The sequence below is a fragment of the Mirounga angustirostris genome, unplaced genomic scaffold (genome assembly GCF_029215605.1).
Source record: "Mirounga angustirostris isolate CCGP_5_RB_7025 unplaced genomic scaffold, mMirAng1.0.hap1 SCAF_1, whole genome shotgun sequence".
Taxonomy (NCBI): domain Eukaryota; kingdom Metazoa; phylum Chordata; class Mammalia; order Carnivora; family Phocidae; genus Mirounga; species Mirounga angustirostris.
Genome location: NW_026991709.1, coordinates 41,145,419 through 41,166,084, shown reverse-complemented (window position 1 = coordinate 41,166,084; position 20,666 = coordinate 41,145,419). Strand labels below are relative to the sequence as shown.

General features: G+C 35.5%; 1 protein-coding gene across 1 annotated transcript in view; it reads right to left on the bottom strand.

The window, feature by feature from the left end:
- EPHA3 (EPH receptor A3) overlaps positions 1-20,666 on the bottom strand; it is a 360,686-nt gene that overhangs the window by 54,873 nt on the left and 285,147 nt on the right. The window contains exons 8-11 of the mRNA XM_045902696.1: positions 16,234-16,336; positions 15,459-15,526; positions 10,649-10,774; positions 4,136-4,321 (exon numbers count right to left, since the gene is read on the bottom strand). Of these exons, the coding sequence (XP_045758652.1) occupies positions 4,136-4,321; positions 10,649-10,774; positions 15,459-15,526; positions 16,234-16,336 (483 nt within the window). The remainder of the gene's footprint in view (positions 1-4,135; positions 4,322-10,648; positions 10,775-15,458; positions 15,527-16,233; positions 16,337-20,666) is intronic.

The window sequence follows — 20,666 nt, the reverse complement described above, 5'->3', positions numbered from 1 at the left end:
CATGAGAAATTATCCTAATGTTCTGCTCACTATATTCCTTAATGATGCAAAGTTACAATTACACTACATTATTATTTTTTTTAGTTTTCAGAAAATAATTCCTCCCCAAATACCAACAAAACCACATCAGTCTTATATAATTCCTTCTATTTCACTAGGTAAAAAGTGGTCAATGGGGGTCTTCTTGGAGTATGAACATCATTTGACTAATGGTGTGATGGCAGAAATATCAAACATTTGCTAAAAACAAGTTCCATCTTTTTGAACTTCAACTAAAATTGGTAACACATGTTAGTACCAAGTTCTGAGCAGAGACTATGCCCCCAGCTTTCTGCTACTTTGAAGATCAGAGACTCTCTCACCACCTCTTGTTTAAGACCATCAAGCTCAAAACGTATCATTAAAATTGTTTATGGTTCAATTCAAATAAATGGAAATATAATGATTGAATAGAGGGCTTTCTCTAAATGACTTGAAAATGATACCTTATAACAGACGTAGTGTTTCAAGCATATAATTAATAGCAATATTAAAAAGAATTATTAATGGGCAAAAAAAAAATTGCTTTCAAGAATGTTTTTTTTTCTATACAGCCAAGATTAACTGATAAATTCTCAAACTTACCAGAAGTGGTAATTTAGATTTTCATAACTCTATTTCACTTAACAATGTATTCCTATATAATCTTATTTGATCTTTAAAGTATCTAGAAATAGTGAAGTAGAACTGCTATTCTGAATTACAAGTGAAGAAACTGAGTCTCTGTGAGTGGTTTGATTTGCCAGAGGTCTCACAACCAATTGAGTTGAGTAAAAACTTGAACTCTGGCCCTCTAATTCTTAATCCGGATACTGATATAATTGGTTTTCTTCTTTAAACACAATTCTGTTCATTAAATTATAAGCTATGCATCACTCTTGGGTGTTGCTGTGTGTGTTTCTGAACTTTGCAATTAGATTGTTTTAGCAGTCATATATTCTCAGGAAACAAAGAAAATAATAGGAGTGGATGCATAACTTCTGGTGACAAAATTGCCTTATTTATATGTTCAGTGCAACATATTAACTTCATTTTAAGGCATTTCTATTTCCTCTCAGATGTTATAGGGTACCAGACTTAGAGCTTTTAAATATGCCACTAAAAGAGTTCAAAATCTAATCTAGGTCTGCTACTCTATTATGTTTGCACTATATGAGATGACTGGGATCTATATAGTCAGATCTGGCAGCCTTTTACATGCTTATTTGACCAGGGAGATTTATCAAATTTAGAACTTTCACTCTAAGAATAAGGCAGTTGTAATCCACATCAGAATGTTACAAAAATCAGACTTGAATAAGGAATTTAATGTATAATACCTATGATTTTTAAAGCATTTTTTTTCCTTAATGCATTCTTTTTCTGCAGTTTGGTCTTGGGCATTGCTTTATGGATTTCTTTTCCAGCTGACCATAATTCATATTTGATTATTTCATTTTAATATTTAAAGAAAACCTGCCATAATAATTATGGTTTAATGTTGCTCATCATTCAGTGAATGAATTTATAGGTAACAGCTAGCACAAAAAACAGGTTATTTTCAATAATTTATTAACACTGGAAACCAAAAAATCAATTTTCTTTCTTTTTACATTTTTTATTTTGTTATGTTAATCACCATACATTACATCATTAGTTTTTGATGTAGTGTTCCATGATTCATAAGAGCCTATCAATAAACAAAATTAAATTTAAATCTAATATTTATCTTGATAGTCACTTTCGTCATTTTTTATTAGGTGTAGGTGTTGGAGAAGTTAGGTGATAATTCTGCCCATGCTAAAATATAATGATGTTTTCCATCACTCCCTGACTGATGCATGCAGTTACACAATTGCACTTCCTTGAAGCATGCATTCAATTTAATGAACCAACACCAAAGAAAGACCTATAGGTAGAAGATATTGCTCTTTTGTCCATTCAATCAATCAATTTTTTAAATTCCTTAACATTGGTAAATTAAGAACCTAGTATGATCCAGTTTCTATTTTCATCACTGCTTAAAAATAACATGGATTCTTCCCTTTATGAGAGTTCACATTTTGTTTTAGGTATTAAGGGTTATTAATTCTTTCCAGAAAATTTTTGAAACTTGAGGGATTCCTTGCTATGATCAAATTATTAGGGAAATCTTTTTTTTAAAAAAATCAAGATATAAAAGAATAAGTAGACTACAAAATGAAAATTAGAAACTCATTTTTGTCCATTGTTGGGGACAAGAGGTGAAACCAACAGACCAAATTTCCAATGCTATCTCCAGAACTTTCTAGTTAGACAGGCTGCTTGCTCTTTATAGTTATCTTTTGTTCAAATGCAAATGGAATTATTGTATCTAATTCACAGGGTAGTGGTAATAATGAAATGACATCCATAGTACAACGTCTGGCACACAATAGTCAACTCATAAAGAAAACCTTATAAAAAAAAAACTTATGAAAATTGAGTTAAAAGAAAATGGCTATACAAGTACAAATAAGTTTCCTCCCCAAGGGGGGGCTCAAGAACTGAAGGACAACCACTTGGTGAGGATGATATAAAGGAGAATAAATGGCTAATTGATTATTAAAATACCAGTGAGACATAAAATTAAGAATTATGGCATTAAGTAGTACGCTCTTGCCCTGAAAGAACAAAGGATTTGAACATTTTCCCAATCCTTACTACTACTAACAGTTTTTTTTATTAATTTAAAAAAGTTAAAAAATGTTCTTTTTCAGAAAATATTTCAGAGTTACTACTAGTATGGCCTAATGCTTAGGAGTACAAAGGAAAAAATGCTTTTTACCATACTTAATATGGGCTTACAGTTTATGGTTTAATTCTACATTACTCAGTTCTTTTTTTTTTTTTTTTTAAGATTTTATTTATTTGACAGAGAGAGAGACAGCCAGAGAGTGGACACAAGCAGGGGGAGTGGGAGAGGGAGATCAGGCTTCCCGCCGAGCAGAGAGCCCGATGTGGGGCTCGATCCCAGAACCCTGAGCCGAAGGCAGACGCTTAACCATTGAGCCACCCAGGCGCCCCTACATTACTCAGTTCTGAATCCCATTTATTATATAAGAAAAATCCAAAGGAAATCAAAATACATTTCAATTATACCCTGCTCTGTGAGAAAGGAACTGCCTTTTTAGTCACACTAAGATGAGAATAGGTATTAGTGCCATTTGGAAAGTGCTCCGTGTAACGTTAAAGAAAAATATCATTGTGAAAAATATAATGTGTAATGTCTGTTGGTAACCATAGAATATGTAAATGTGGTGCCAATGAATTGTCCCCTAAAGGATGCCAAATTTCCTGCCATATGTTGTCTTTCGCTCTAAGTAGTTTGCTGCCAATTTAGCTTATTCTTCATCCTGCGCTCCAAAATCTTGAAGAAAAAAAAAAAAATCCTAGAACATTCTCAAGAGGTTTTCATTGGTACTGGAGCCAAAAATCACATATCTGCCTCACGGGATTCCTTTTGAGTCTGGCTGGAGAAATTATCATGGAAATAAGCTCAGATCTCTATTGTGGGCTGTGAGCCAGGGTTTCCCCAGACCAGTCAAAAATGCATCTGGGACTCTCGATTAGAATTATTTGAAATCCACAGAGAACCAGGAAAAGGCCTTGGGTCTAATGTGATCCCAATCTTTACAGCTCAGAAGCAGTCCCCAAACTCCCATAATTTTCCTAAAGCCAGGGGGGTAAAGATTTGGAAGTTTAACTGAAACTGGTGAACAGTAAAAGAAAAGGCAGCTAGCTGGGAGTTCCCAGCAATTCCTGTCAAAACTGAGTCATTGTTTTTCCTTGCTACTTTACGTAACAGAGACTTCTCCACAATTCACTTAACTATCTTTTCATTAGTGTGTCTTAATACAGTCCAATTTTTTCAGCTCCTAATTTTTTTCCAATCTTTAAAGATCTAGAATAACACTTTCAATATACTACTACTTAGGTATCTTTGCTTTTCTGTCAAAGAAAGACAGGTTAATCCCAAACTAGTCTTTCTGTTAGGACTGACAGCTATAAAAAAAATCAAAATTCTTTAATGACTGAGTTTGGGTTTAAATAACCTCTGCTCAACACAGGCAAAAGTCTGTCTTTTGACTTGACTTACTTTTAGTAACAACTCCCTCCAGTCGAATGATGTTGGGATGGTCAAATTGTCCCATAATGCTTGCTTCTCCCAGGAAGTCTCTCCTCTGCTTTTCTGTGTAGCCCACTTTCAGGGTTTTGATGGCCACTGAAATCTCTTTCTTTGAAGGAAGTTTTAAGTGACCACTGCACACTTCTCCAAATTCACCTGTTGGAAGAACAGAACAACAGCAAAAGGTAAGGAATTATAGAATAAAAAGGTATCAGTAGAGAGCAACTGTTTCCTCTCAATAATCCCATTCAAAATATTTACACCTTTGACCCCCAAGATGTACACTGTAGGCCTTCAACTTATTTCAGAAGATGATAATCAGAGACTCCCTAAGAAACTTCAGGACATCCACACTCTATGGAAAATGGACCTTGTGAGTAGCCTCATACATTTTCAAGTACCGCATTGTGAATAATAGAATATGAAAGAACAAGAGGAAAGTTGAAAACTCTATCTAATGGGATTTTAACTCCTTGTTATCATAGCTACCATTTCCTGAGGATAATCAACAGACCAACACAGATATTATGGGTTGAGCAATAGATTAAATTTCAGATGTTTCTAGCCATTCTGTTATTACTAAGAGAACCAATTTAGCAATATACTCAGACTCTCTGAAAATGAGAACAGAAGCATCTCCTACCAATTCATTTTATTGGAATATTGGCATGTTGCATTACTGACATACTAGTTGTAAAGTTCTCTGAGCTTCTGGAAGGAAGGAGAAAATACTAGTATGAAAAAAAAGGTAGCAATCTTTTCTATAGAATCACTATAAAAATTTTCTTAGATTCAATGTCTTCAATAAAACCTTGTCTTAAATGCATGATTAACCCAGAATTTACTGAATATGGAGTATTGCTGACTTTTAAATAGTCTAAGCCAACTAATCTAAAGCTGCCTAGAACTAGTTTGGGCACTGACTTCATGTATATTGTTATTGAGAAGATTTATCCATAACTCTTGCATCATATTTTGAGCTTCCTGAGGGCAGAGAACTTCTACATCCATTTTTCTGACCCACTGCTTGCCATGGTAATTGCCACAAAGGAGTGCCACCCGTAGAATGTTCTTTGTTTATAGATGAAATCCTAATATTATGTGGATTATCAGATCTGATTTGTATAACATCTTAAAATGTGTTTTTTTTTTTTTAATATCAAATGAGAGGTTTTTCTAAAAAGGATGAATTACACGATTATTAGGGTATCTACGGAATGGAAGCGCATTCTTGGTCCAACCTTCTCACTGTGAGTTTTTATACCAGCTCCTTGCCCCCTGGATCAGCCAGAGAGAAGCTGTCAAGAAGTGAGATGCTTCTTTTCTATATTTTGTTCAAGCAAGTGCTTCAACCCACAAAAGCAGCAGGTTATCCTATTGATTTACCAGCTGCATTACTACAAATAACTCGCTTCTCTCCAGGAAGCTCTAAACTCCCCCAGACTTGACCCTTTCTCAGGAATCCAGTTTTGTCTCTTTTTCCAAAACAATGACTTATGCTGTAACTTATCAAAGTCACTTAAGGTCCAAAAGCAGTTATTTATACATTTTTTAAAAATAAATACTCATCAATTGGCAACAGTATGACAGACACATTGAAAAACACAGAGTTATAATGCTAAATAAGGCAGATCTCATCTCTTCCTTTTGAGGGAGTGTAGAGAAAATAACAATATCTGTAGCTAGAGTGTTCTTTTGGATTACAGGGAGAATCAGGGGTAGAATTTGAGAGCATTCCATTGACTTTTGAAATCCAAGGGAGAATATGTCATTATAGAGTGTGAGTAATAGGGGGAGAGGTTATGATGCAAAGTAAATCATTGTTAGAATCTGTAAGCAAGAGTAAGTGTCCCTGGGAGTGGCTCAGCTGGTTAAGCATCTGTCTGCCTTCTGCTTAGGTCATGATCTTGGGTTCCTGGCATTAAGCCCCGCATTAGGCTCCCTGCCCTGAGGGGAGTCTGCTTCTCCCTCTCCCTCTGCCCCCCCTTTGTGTGCACACATGTGCACGCTCTCTCTCAAATAAATAAAATATATTTTTAAAAAGAATAAGCATTCCTTTCCTGATATTGGGTTATTAGAACATTGCCAGAGAGCTCCAATTCATGTTGTGTAAATATTAAGTTTGAGCAAACCGTAAGGAATGATCCACAATAAACTTTAATTTTCTGAAAGAAAGTTCTGCCATTATCATGAGTCAAAATGCTGTAATGGATCATGTTTTAAATTTTGATGTTATCACCACTTATTCTAGACAACAAATCACTTGTCAACAGATTGCAGGACAGACAGTATAGAACTGTGGGACAGAGTATGGATTCTAGGGCCTAATTTCCTCCGTCACCTATCAGTCGTGTGATTTTGAGCAAGCATCTTAACCTCTCTGTGCCTTTGTCTCCTTATCTATAACTTGGCAACACCAATTGTGTCTAACTCATAAGGTCTTTGTGCAATTAAAGGAATGAATGTATGTAAAGACACATAGTATTTTCCTCTCTGAGTTCAGACCCACCTTAAGAAGGATAAATTATCTATCTACCTCTGAAGAGTTAGATCAAATTGAAGCACAAATATAAAAATGCTTTTTAAATTGTCAAGTTTTGTATCGATGTGAGAAGAGGTTGCTGTGATGATGATGGTGACAGCAAGGTTAATGTCACCTTGGACAAGTATTTGTAAAGGAGAGTATTTTGTAAAAGTACCTCACTGGGGTGATGGGGAAGAGTTTGAATTTCAAGTGGGTCAATGAGAGTTCCTTTCTTTCTTCTCCATGGGATATCTGACATATGTAAATGTCTATCTACCTCCAAAATTCAGAAAATGATGTTTCAGTAATGCTAATTTTTAAAAACCCCAGAATTTTGAAATGTGATTATTTCATCATATAAATACTAGGAATGGTCACCAATATATTATACTAAACATAGAAATGTTAACTATTAATTCAGTTCTCTTTATAATAACTTAAAACAACTCTGTTGGAAAAATTAACAAAGATTGGGCAAACACAATGGTCGATCTTTCCATCTAGTCAAATTTTACATGGTCTTACTCAATTAACTTTGAACCTATAAGAAAGAAAACTTAGATCCTGTCATTCTCATCATTTCTAAGTTAAAACACAACTACAAGAATCACTTGGAAGGCACTGCTTGATTTTTTAAATCCAATAAGTGCAGCAGTTTTTATTTGTCCTTTGAAATAAACTATGCTTTATGAGAATGGGCACACTGTATTCCGATTTAAGATGTACAATGCAAAATTGCTCAAAGTAAAATTTCTTACACTCATGTTATTTAAAATAGAGGAAAAAATCTACTTGTGTTTAAGTAGAATACACTCTGCCTTGGCTTCAAATTCCACTCTCCTCCTACTATTTTAATAAGAGAAGCTTAATAAAAATACGTATAGAACGATGTTAATGTGTCAGCTAAGCACTGCACATTAACAGGAATTACCACAATCCTCACAAAAATGTTAGATGAAGGCACTACTGTAATTATTAGTGTCTAGTATGGACTTTGAAATTGAAAAGTAAAAGATTCAAATTTTGGTTTTCAATTAGTAACTATGTAACTATAGGTCATCCAGATTTTTAGCTATTGTTTCCTCATCTGGTGAAACGGAGACAATGCCTATCCAATAGGCTAATAAAGTTAAATATCATGTGAATGCCTAGCATAGTATAGAGAATTAAATGAATATATTCTACTTTCAGAAATTTTCAGTATTTAATCTTTGAAATAATGGTTGGATGGAAGAATAAAACTGGGAATTTTAGTCATTATGAATTCCATTATTAAAAAATTTACTACTTTGAGAAAATAAATTTATGGTTCAATTTTAATTTTGTTATTTGCAATAAGGGCTTAATTTTCCGATTAGCCAAAGTATAAATGAGAGTTTCCGTTATATCTATTTCTTTGTATAAAATCTCTGACAGAAACTTAGAGAATTGGCTGACATATATAGAGTCTTTCTGCATATTTAATTGACTGAGAAAGTTTTGTCTTTGAAAGATTCAGTCTTGCAGCAATGAAAGATAATTGCTAATCAATTTAGCACAATTATTAAATTTTTATGGACAACATTACTTTTAAAAATGTAAAAGGATATAGGAAATGAGTAAGTGTATAAATGAAAGAAGGCTGGCCAGGAATAGATTGTTATTGAAGTTGTTGTGGAAATGGGTACTGTTATACTATACTCTCCATTATACTATTATACAATTTCCTCTACTTTTGTAGATATTTTACATTTTGTAAAACAAAATGTTAAGAAAAATTGATAGCTTTCAAAATCTCAATCTCTTATTCTATCTTGGTGATGACAAACCCTTGAAAGGCGAATCAAGACAGACTAGAACTGGGTGTACAAATTATATTGAGATCTTCCAGGAGAGGTATAATTGACCTTGAAGATCTACTTGTTTGCAAGCAAAGCAGGCACAGTATTATTGCCCTGAATGTGGCAAATGAGGATATTGGCTACACAACCCTGAAAATGGGGCATATGTCTATTTTTTTACAAATATGTTTGAAGAGAGAAATGAAAAAAGATGATTTGTCCTGATCTTTAATAAGCATCAGGGATTATTAACTGAGTCAGTGTAAGTAGCCTTTCCTTTTATCTCATTTATCAGATACCATTTTTAATGAGTGTGTTTTGTCTCACACCACTGTGTTCTAGATATCTGGTGTTATCAATAACATCGACATATTTAAGCTTTTACTAATGCAGAGGGTCCCAAAGTTCAAGGTCCCAAATGTCTGTCTAGCCTTCTGGACACTGGCTAAGCATAAGTGGATTTCTCCTCCTCACATCAGTTGAGCGTGCAAAGGTTTTGTGTTACCTATGCTCCCAAGGTTTCCACGTTAGAGAATAGTGCACTCTTGTGGGACATTAACACCAGCACGACAAAAGCTCTCTGCACCAAAGAGCAGTTTACAAAGCAGAACTGTACAAATGAAAGAGAGTAATCAATATATATTTGTTTTAACTGGATTAACATGGGTATATGATGAATGTGTATATTCTTAAGTCTTCGATTTTGGAAAAAGAAGCACATACTCTATTCTCCTTTTATGAATTCCTAGTTCCATATTTTACTATTACCTGCACATGTGAGTATTTTTTTAAAGATTTTATTTATTTATTTGACAGAGAGAGACACAGCGAGAGAGGGAACACAAACAGGGGGAGTGGGAGAGGGAGAAGCAGGCTTCCCGTGGAGCAGGGAGCCTGATGCGGGGCTCGATCCCAGGACCCTGGGATCAGGACCTGAGCCGAAGGCAGATGCTTAACCAACTGAGCCACCCAGGCGCCCCTGCACATGTGAGTTTTAGGAGGATAAAATATTAATAAAGTTAGAAGAGAAGATTTAGTGAATTATCATCTTATTTAGATAATATGAATTACTCAGTTTGTCCTGCTTGAATAGCAAATACCACTAGAATTCTAAATACTGCTTTGATGTACAGAAACAGAAACAGAGAAAATTATATGCACATTTATGTAAAGAAGCATCAGTCATATATATAGTACTTGCAGAAAACATGATCCGATATGTTATGCATAATTCAATGAGTTAATTTCTCAATCTTTCTATTCCCTACATCAACTTTGCAATTGTTTTTAAAACAATATTGACTAATGAGATGATGGAATAAAACTATTGTACAATATTGTTTTTTACTTTTAAGTAGTAGTTTTTATTCAGTCTCACACTGCATGTCTGTAAGTGTTCATACATTTATGTGTAAATGTATAAATATCATTACTTATAAGTACCTATAATTTTTATTGGAAATATGCAACTGCTATTAATAATCCACAGGTATTTGTTAATGGATCTATGATTGACTAGATTCGTGATTAGAATGAAGAGATGTCTATATGAAAACAAGCTTCAACACAAATGAATTAAGACTATACAAAGTTACAGGCAACTATTAAAACGGAGCACTTTACATTACTTAAACTATTCACTCAAAAATAGTTTTAAGTAAATTTGTGTAAAATGTGTCATTTATGATTTTATTTCGTGTTGTCTCTTTTTTTAATCCCAAAGAGGATTCTAAAATTACCTTTTTACAAAATCAAAATTTTCACGTGGTGAGCTTGTTTAAAATAAGACACTTTTATCCTGTTATCCCTACAGCCAAATAGGCTTTGTGACACCTGATCAGCACAGCCAGGGGAGGACTGAGCTCTTGTGGGTGCCGGCTCTGAAATTCAATAAATAAAAAGCTGACCATGGTCTATGAGTCTGTAAGTCTGGCACCTTTGAAATCATTACATTCCATTAGATACTCCTTCATTTACTTTTTGCCTGCCTTTGATCATGAAATCAGGAAAAAAAATGTCCCTTTTCATAGCAATATAACTTAGGCTTGGGAACGTGAGGGATCTCAGGCAGCATTCTTATTCATAGTTGTAAACTTGTAATTGACACGGGGTTGAGAGTGGGATTACTGTGGTGGTTACCTGCTCCAACAACTTTGTCAATGGATATGTTGGTGGCATCCAATTCCTTGGCAAACTCATGAACTGCTTGGGTAGGGTCTTCATATGTGTGTGGGTCAACGTAAGTCCTGAGACCTGGAAGTTTTACTGTTTAAAGGAAGGAAGAAAGGCATTATTGTAGCTAGATTTTAAAATTTTAAAATTTTACTGACACAATTTTGTAATCACATTGCTAGTGAAAAAAAAAAAAATCCCCATTACAAAAAAGTACACCAACCTTTAGTTTATTCTCAGGTACCACAGCAACTGGCAGACAGAGAAGTGGGACTAAGTATTGAACCACTTAAGAAACAAAGTTTCCCATAATGAAACAAATGAGGAAACACAATGAACTTTCTCTGCAAAAACATTAGAAGGAAAATGGACTTTCAAAAAGGGGAATCTCAAGGAGATGGTGTTTCAGAATTGAGTAGACCCAGTAATTACTACCAGAAGCGTTATTGAGTGAACACCGATAAGGCTACTACACATTTATGATTCTACGAAGAGTGCAATAAACAAATATTTATGACAATGCCACATCTGACAATAAATCAGTTTGTGAAATAACTTCATAAGGTGGAACGGCAGCTATAATTACAGATAAACTAATTAAAGGATATAAAACATCATGTCTTTTGTCTGACACTATTCTGCTTTCAGTAACATTTACAATCAAAATCCCCCACTGCAGTTATAGATCTACTTAAACCTGTGAGGATACATATATACAAAGTGAGGATTATATGTATGTACTAATATAGTATCAATTAACTGAAATCTTATTGTATAGCTTTTCAACATAGTTCAGGGCAATATAAATTCTCTGTAAGTTTAATAATGGTGCTAAGAAGCTAAATTCCAAATACAAATTATTTTTATAGCTTGTTAAATATAAACCTCCTTCATAATATATGTATTTATTTAATTATTCTGAAGGTGGAATTTTTTGTGATGTTCTATAATCAAAATAGCATGGATAGAAGATAAGGGAGAATCATTTTGGATTTCATTTAATACTAATGAGATTCCGATCATTTGGGAAAATAAGTCGTATTAGAAACAATTTGGAATGTTCCATAAACTTTCTTTAAAGTAAAATTATTTTTTTTAAGTGGGGCTTGAACTCACAACCCTGAGATCAAGAGTCACATGCTTTACCAGCTGAGCCAGCCAGGCACCCCTAAAATAAATTTTTAAAAAAGGGAGACTAGGATCTACTAAAGTACATGAACATGCTCTAATATTAAAGGAAATTATATAGGTACTAATATGATGGATTTTTACTTTTAATTTTGGTAACATTGGTAAAAAAATATTGGTAACATTGTTTTAGCAAGGGGCAGGGATGCCTAATAGTGATGTATTTTTTCATTTATAACACTATATTATTGAAATTTTTTTTAATCCTAAAGTAATAAATTAAATCAGATGTTGTCTTTTCCAGTATAATTTTATAATGAAACAATCTTAATGACAAATTGCAACTGAACATTCTGTGATGACCAAAGACTTCTTCAACTCCGTTTCGGACTTTGCATGAAATGAGTGTAGAGACTGATGGCAGCAATTATTCTGGAAAGCCTTCAGTGCAATAGACATCAGGCCAACAGGTCTAGCATTTCATAGCGTGGGCTGAGAAATGATTAGTTTATTGACCTATAGGACTTCTTTATGAATGCCATGGTTACACGACCTAATAATTTATGTTCCTGCAAAGTATCCATATAGGTTTTGAGTAAAGAAATAGAAGCATATGCAAAAAATGGATTATAAAAATAAATGGTGGTTAGGAAGTAAAAATTCGATATTCCTCAGCTACACCTTCAGATGATTTTGAGACTGCAGGGTAGGACTGGGAGAGTGGGGAACAAATGGAGAAGAAAGGCTAACACTCCCCCTACTCAGAAATGTCCATTCCTTTTGAGCTCCCAGATCAGTTTGCAAGCTTCTGCCATTATTGTAAACATTATTGCTTCCTATAAAGACAGATGGCTGAGCCACTCCTTAGGACAGTGGTCTTCTATAGTTTATTAGTACACTAAACCTATTTCTAATATTAACAGTACCAAAACACTTTACCCTTAATACAAGCAAACAGATTAAGGAAAGCTCTTACTTTTCTTGCTTAGGAGTAAGGAAAACAGTAAAAGTAACTGTAGACTTACTAAAATATGTCAGGAAATAAAGTTGTGTCAGAATCTTTTTGTAATGAAGGCTCACCTCAAAGGAAAGCTAGGCTATACGATCATCCTGTTTTGATTCATCTCTAGTAGATTATAAGGTAAGGAACTATTAAGGTAAGGAAATTTAATATTCCTTTTCAAGGAAAAAGAAATACTTTTAAAGATAAGGTAAAAACTAAATTCCGCCCCCCCAAAATGAATTTTTTTTCTTATAAACAATTACAAATGTTTTACTTTGCTTACCTCCAGGAAATCAATTTGTAAGCAATTTACTAGCATCAGAATTTGCAAAGATCATTATAAATGAGTCGTCAGGAGCAAAGCCTCAAACATTTTAAATAAGCACGGGTTTTAAACAGCCTTGAAAGTATGCTTAGAGTTACCTCCCATAGCTGGCAGCCCTGAGGAGTATATGTATTACTAAATAATCTGAAAATTCAATAGTCATTCCCAACTAAAATCAATCAAATTCACTGCAATGAATTAAAATCATATAAATTGTTTTTCTATCCACATGGAATTTGGGGAACAATACAAATATAACATACACACACCCCCAAGCAAAATAGCCTTGTCACTGTGGGAGCTTAGGCTGCCGACTTTTAACCGCTGACCCCAGAGGTTCCGGGAATCAGGTGATGCAGGATACAAGGCCCATAATCCCTTCACACCAATAATTAAGGGCAACCTACAGAGTAACTGGGCTGTGTCAAGAAAACCAGATAATAAACACATGCACACGTGTTAAGCTACACTACTTTACAGCTCATTCTGTGCAAACACAATAATTTACATTTCCATTTTACCAGCAGGAGTTGCCCTAAGGACAGCAAAAAATAAAAAGGCCTAGCCAGAGAGGGCAAGGGCACAGGATCTTAGGAGGTGAAACACATTTCTTTCCTTTTGAAGCAATATTATAGGATTTGTAACAAGGCTAGAGGGAATAGTTCATAGCTAGAGCTTTTTAAAGTAATACCAAATAAATGGTCTGAAATAAACCAGCTGTAGGATTAAGACGCAGAAAGTTTATGACATGCATATAAGTTACTTTATGCCCTTATAGCTAGGATAAAATGCAATTCTTTTTTGTTTGTCTGTCATAAAGATATTGTGCATTTGAAGAAAATTAACGTTTCAACCAACCCCACCAGAAAAACCAACAGCTAAAACAGATTGGAGGGATAGAGGAACCTGCTTGCAATTGGGATACAGAAACTTATCATTGTTCCAAATTCATGAGCTTTACAATTCTGATATAAAAAAAAACAGTATGGTTTTGCTCTAAAGACAATATTTACATTGACTATCTAACTCAAATTAAGAACAGCTTAATCCACAGGAATGTAACTGCTCTAATTGATGCATGGCGACTGGGACTCTGTTTTTATGGGACCATGAAAAAAGCTAGACAAGTATCCTGTAATTTGTTCATCCATTCTTTTAAGACTTTTGAGTTGGTAACCTAACTAATCTGAAATGATGAGGTGCTGCTATTAGGAAGGTGCTACTTTGGCTTTTGTGAATTATTCTGTAAGGACTGCAATGAGATAGAGAAAACAATGCTCTCTGTAAACTCTGTCACTGTGTTTATGTCACATCAATTTACATTTTGGAAGACATTCTTTTTTTTTTTTTTTTGTAAGCTACCGTATGCCCCCTGCATGTTAGCAACAGGAAATCAAGCTTTTATTTGAGTTAGAACTAGAGCTACAATTTTTAGATGCAAAGCCAATGACTGATATAAAGTATGATGCTGAATTGAAAATAGTTTTACAAGGCAGTGGTGAATGCCAAAGAAAGTAATGCTTACAAGACCACATTAGTTATATTGAGACTACTTGAGAGCACATAAGTATGAGGATAGCCTGTACTAATTTCCATAAGAACATGCTATTCCATTTGAGTCCACTGATTAGTAATTGCCACATTAAATTGAGTCATAGTTTGGAAAATCAAAACGCTTGGGATGATTTGTTTTGCCAGAAGAAGGAAAAAAAAAAGAGTCTTCTTATTAGATATAAACACTTCATTTCCTAAAAAAAGTATTTCTTTTAGAAAATATTAAAAAGACACTAAACTGATTGGTATTAAAATATGAGGGAAAAGTGCAGGCTTTCCTACTAGTTGGATATCATGTGACTCCAAAATATACAGTTTATTTTAAAGGCTCTCTCCTGGTTGGTTGACAAAACAGAGTAAGGCATTTCACATAAACAGAAGTTGTTTATATTTATTTGGAAGTTAGGAAAGGGAAAAGGTGCCTATTTAGATTTTAGCAAAGGACGAGAAATGAGGCAATTGAAGATACGCTTTGCCTTTCAGCTACGCAGAGCTGACTATGGTCCATACTCTCCATTATGTGCATTATCTGGAAAGAAACCACAGGTTATCCTTCATTTTGGCTTAAGTATGCTGAAATGTGGCCATGTAAAAATTAATGCAGAGCCATGAATTTCCCTCTCCATTTAAAATTAATTTAATTTTGCTCAATTCTTTCATAGGACTACTTTTGCATTCTCTTTGTGGGGAAGTTATCCAATTATAAATCAATAACTGGAAAAACTGAAATACAAAATCCAAAGCACCAAAACAGCTTAGGAACTTACAATGTCCATTCCCGAAATGAAGCCTTTTTTCATCTGTACTGTGTTTTGACTTGTTATAGCCACAGAACCTGGAGGTAAGTCAAGGGAAGAGAACACAGAAAGAAAATATACTTAAAGCAATTATCTATGCTCAGAATGTGCAAAGCACAAAAAAAAAAAGCATTTTCCTCGAACAATTAAATGCTTTAGTGAAAGTTTAATGACTTCATATTTTCTAAATCCTTTATAGAAAGCCTCTTTCTCTGGGGACTCTGGAAAGCTGCCTAATGAGGAGATATGTAGAGTTGCTTCCCCACTGTGCAGACCCCTTCAGCTCAGTTTTTATAATGGCCTTAGAAAGTGTTTATAGTGTTTTTTTTTTTTTTAACAACTGCTGTTAGAATGAATGAAGGGTAAAGTCTCCATTGTTAGTGATTAGTGCGGTGCCGCATTACCAGTGTTCTGGGTGAGAAAGTGGCAGGGAAATCTGGGGCGTATTTGAAGAGTGAGAGGATAATTGGAAAAAGAAAGTTAAACCTACAAGTGAGGTCAAAAGGGAGAGGAGAACTGGAATGTGTTGAAGAGTGGGGCAGGAATTTAATGGAAGAAAGAAAATCAAAACTAAAGATGAAGAAACAAAAGAAAGGGAGGGGAAGAAAGAAAGATCTAGATCTAAGTGGAGACATGCTTATTTGTTAAAATACTTCATGGACCACACTCTTCGGATTTTGGCAGCCACTGAGGGAGCAGGCAAAGCAATAATGAAAGTAAGTGGTAAAAGAGCCCATGAACTCACCTCCCGATCAAGACGTAGGTGACGACCGTGAGCAGGATAATGGCCACAGCCGCCGAAATGGCAATCATGACCACTTGGCTGTTTTCCCCAGAGATGGAGAAAGCTGTGAGTTGGAGGAGAAAAATAAGAAAAGGCCGGGCATTAACACACCATAACTAACATCTGCACAGAAAAGCCATATTTACTGTTTTTACCTGAACTGTGGCTTACTGCCTAAGACAGTGTAGACAGAACTCTTCACTTCATGTAAAAAAAAAAAAAAAAAAAAAGACATTTCCTACAATGGTGCTTGAAATTTCTAGTTTATAAGATAAAATACTCTGTTTCAATGGCATCAATCAAACACACCTTGAGTGCCTACCATGTGAAATATCCTGGACTGGTTTTCTCTATCCTCACTGCAAAGAAACTCATTGGATAAACCAGAAGTTACCAGAGACACATAGAGAACAGGTAAGATTTCCAGGAACGAAATGATAAAAGCTTTCTAATCAAGCTTGTTTAGCCTCCAGTATCTAGAGTTATTTGAATGTTTTACAACACATACCACCAACAAATTGTTCTTCTCCCTGTATTTCCTAACTTTGTAAATGGCCCATCACTCACTCACTCAATCACCTAGACAAGGTGTTGGCAAAAATGGCCCAGGGGTCAAACCTGGCCTGCCACCAGTTTTTGTAAAGCCTAGGAGCTTACAGTGGTTTTACATTTTTTTAATGGTTGTAAAAAGTCAAAAGAAGATTTTTTGACATGTAAAAATTATATAAAATTCAAGTTTGGTGTCCATTAGTAAAATTGCACTGGAACACAGACACATTCATTTGTGTATTGTCTTTGGTTGTTTTTTTTTTTTTTTTAAAGATTTTTTTTATTTATTTGACAGAGAGACACAGTGAGAGAGGGAACACAAGCAAGGGGAGTGGGAAAGGGAGAAGAGCAGGGAGCCCGATGCAGGGCTCAATCCTGGGACCCTGGAATCATGACCTGAGCAGAAGGCAGACGCTTAACGACTGAGCCACCCAGGTGCCCCTGTCTTTGATTGCTTTTATGCTACAATAGTCAAGTTGAGTAGGAATAACAGACACTATATACACAAAGCCAAAAATATTTATTACCTAGCCCTTTACAGAATGAGTTCACTGACCCTTGAGGTAGACCAATGTTTCTCTAACTTCAGTGCTCATTCAAAACACTTAGGAATCTTTTGGAAAAGTGGTTTCTGATCCAGCTGGTCTAGAATGGGGACCGACACCTGCTTTTCTTGTGAGCGCCGAGTGATGCTGCTGCTGCTGATTCTAGTCCACATTTTGAGGAGCAAGGGTATAGACTATAAATATGAAGTCATCTTGTCTTTTCCCTCTTCTGATCATTCAATATCCAATTGATCACCAAACTCTTTAAGTGTTTTAGTTTATGTCTTCATTTCTCTTCTGGATTACAGTTAGAAATTCGTAATTGGTCTCTATTTGCATGGCCACCATAGTATTCCTTCTAAACCATGAATCTGACCTTGTCATTCTCATGCCTAAAAGTTCTGTAGGGCTCTCCATCACTTTTAAGATAAAATGCAAATTCTGTAGCAGAGCAGGTAAAGCCATTTAAGATCCTGTTCCTTGCTTGTAGCCCCAGCTTCATCTGCTAACAAACTCCATAAGCATCCTGATCTCTAGACTTTCTAAAATATGCGCAGCTCCTGGAACAACCCCTTTCACATGCTCATATTTTAACATATATCCCTCTTGTAGTAAATGCCTGTGCACAAATGAATGAGTGATCTATCAAAAGATCTTAGAAGAAAGAGTTTGATTATTTGAATACCGTCTCCTCTCCAGAAGCCAATATCAAATGTTCAGTCTGATCAACATCTAACTTTGGAAGGTTTTCTTGAAAATAATGCTGCTTTAGGAATAGCTAAGTGATACAAATGAAGAGACATGACAAATAGGATTTGAGAAGTTTTCTCAGCATCTGAAAAAAAGAGCTCAAAGTGTGGCAGCACGGCATACTTATAATCTAAACTGCTGCAAGCACTTTATTCTTTACTACCAGCAAACTGTTGTTTACCCCACTGTGGCATCATGGGAGTGCCTGCTTGGATCTCCCTGCTGCCAGGACTGCAGCACGCAGACAGCCTCCCCCTTCAGGACCCACTACAGCCTTTATGCATGGGACACGCTCCCCTCAATGACTAACCACTGCAAGGGGACTGGAGTCAGGCCCTCCCTGCTCAGTGCAGGATTCCTCAATGGCAGTCTTCATTCCGGGGCTCTGCGTGGGCTTGGGAGACCCTCCGAGCTGCACTGTTGTCTGAGTTTCCTCCTTCTCGATGCTTCTTTTTCCCTCCCGCTCTTCACAGACAGCTGACCTACATCCCAGCCTGAGGTGCTGCCCCACACTTCTTCTCTTCCAGCCTGTTTCCCCTACCTGCATTTCCCCCTATAAAGCTTTTGTAATTCCATCTTCCTATCTGCCTCCCAGAAGACCTGGACAGATATATCCGCATGTGTGGGATATAGATCTGTGATTAGTCTGCAAAATAATTTAACCTAGTGATTCAATAATGCTCCATAAACCTATAATAATAACTCTATCTCATGCTTTCCATTTTGTACCCTGTAATAACTTATAAAGAGCAGCAAGTTCTACATTCTCTGTAAATTTTAGCCAGTTGATAAAATAAAGGTCAGTGAAACTGGGAGGGGAAACATGACAGAAGAAAGAGGACTTCTCAATTTATCTTTCTGACACAGGCAGGATTAAACTAGAACATCTCTGCAATTTCCTCTAGCTCTAAATAGCTATGAATCCTGGAGACTATCTAAAGCACATAATCAAACTGATCATTTTTGCTGGTGAAATTAGCAAACATTTTAATGAGTAATATTGACTAAATGCATAATGGAATTGTCCAATGACTTTATGTGACATGCTGCTAAATGTCTATTATGTCTTAGAAACTCATTTTGAATATTTTTTCCCACAAGCAAACTGCTTCCCCTGTTTCTAGTCACTGCCTGTTTTAGTATATCCTATACATACTGCCAGCTTTCTCTCCCTAAAGCAGACTGGTTAGGAGCTCATTCTCGTGAACCAGAATGCCTGGATTTGCACTTATTTGCTGTGTGACATAATATCTCATTGTTGTGAGGATTAAATGGGCTAATGCAGTTAAAACACTTAAAACAGTGCCAAGCACATAGTAAGTGCTTAATAAATGTTATATATTTTTATTATTTCATTTTCCCAGTGACAAACTGGCAAAAAGTGCTGTGGTTCAGTTTCTGCCCACTGAAGGTTTCTAGACAGTTGACTGTGTTTCCAAGCATGCCACAGTTTCATACTCTTTGCACTTTGGAGATGTTGCCTTAACTCTAGGGAAGCCCTTCTACTCCTATAAACCCTACAACTATATATATAATAGTTGTAGGGTTTATAGGAGTATATATATTCATATATATATATGAAATGTGCAATCACAGCACTGGATCAGTACTCCAAAACTTGGAGATTCTAGGCTCACTGACCCCACTTACTGGCTATGCAACCTGAGAAAAAACATATCAACTCTGTGTCCTAGGCCACATAAAAAGGAAATAATAGTATCTGAATAGCCTATGGAACAGGACCAGATAAAATATTTAGGAGAATGCTAAATATATTGTCACATAAATACATGGGTTCTAGAATCAGACCCATCATTTACCAATGGTGTGATTTTGGAAAGCTAATTTAAACCTCCCTATTTCTCAGTTTCCTCATTGGTAAAAGGAAGATGACAATTACTGTAAAAAGTAAGACATTTTAACCTAGTTCAAAAAATATTATCTAAATTCCAGGTAAAAATACACTTTGTTCTACCGAGAACTATCTATTTGGGTTATGAATGAGAACTTTTCATATAATTTTTAATTTTAATTTTATTTTTAAAAATAAAAACTAGGAAATTTTTTTTTTAAGATTTTATTTATTTGACAGAGCGAAACACAGCGAGAGAGGGAGGGGGAGAGGGAGAAGCAGGCTTCCCGCCGAGCAGAGAGCCCGATGCGGGGCTCGATCCCAGGACCCTGGGATCATGACCTGAGCTGAAGGCAGACGCTTAACGACTGAGCCACCCAGGCGCCCCAAAACTAGGAAATTTTTAAAAAAATAAAAAGTACAATAAATAGCAAACTTAAAGAAATCCAAACATGAGTCTTTTATATATGTATATACATATATATTAAATATCAATATATAACAAATAAGACTCTTAAGTTCTTAGAATTTTTATGAAGATAACATTTTGATTAAAAAAATAGAAAGTTAGGGGTGCCTGGGTGGCTCAGTCAGTTAAGCATCTAACTCTTGGTTTCAGCTCAGGTCAGGACCTCAGGGTCATGACATCAAGCCCTGCATCAGATTCCACACTCAGTGGGGAGTCTGCTTGAAGATTT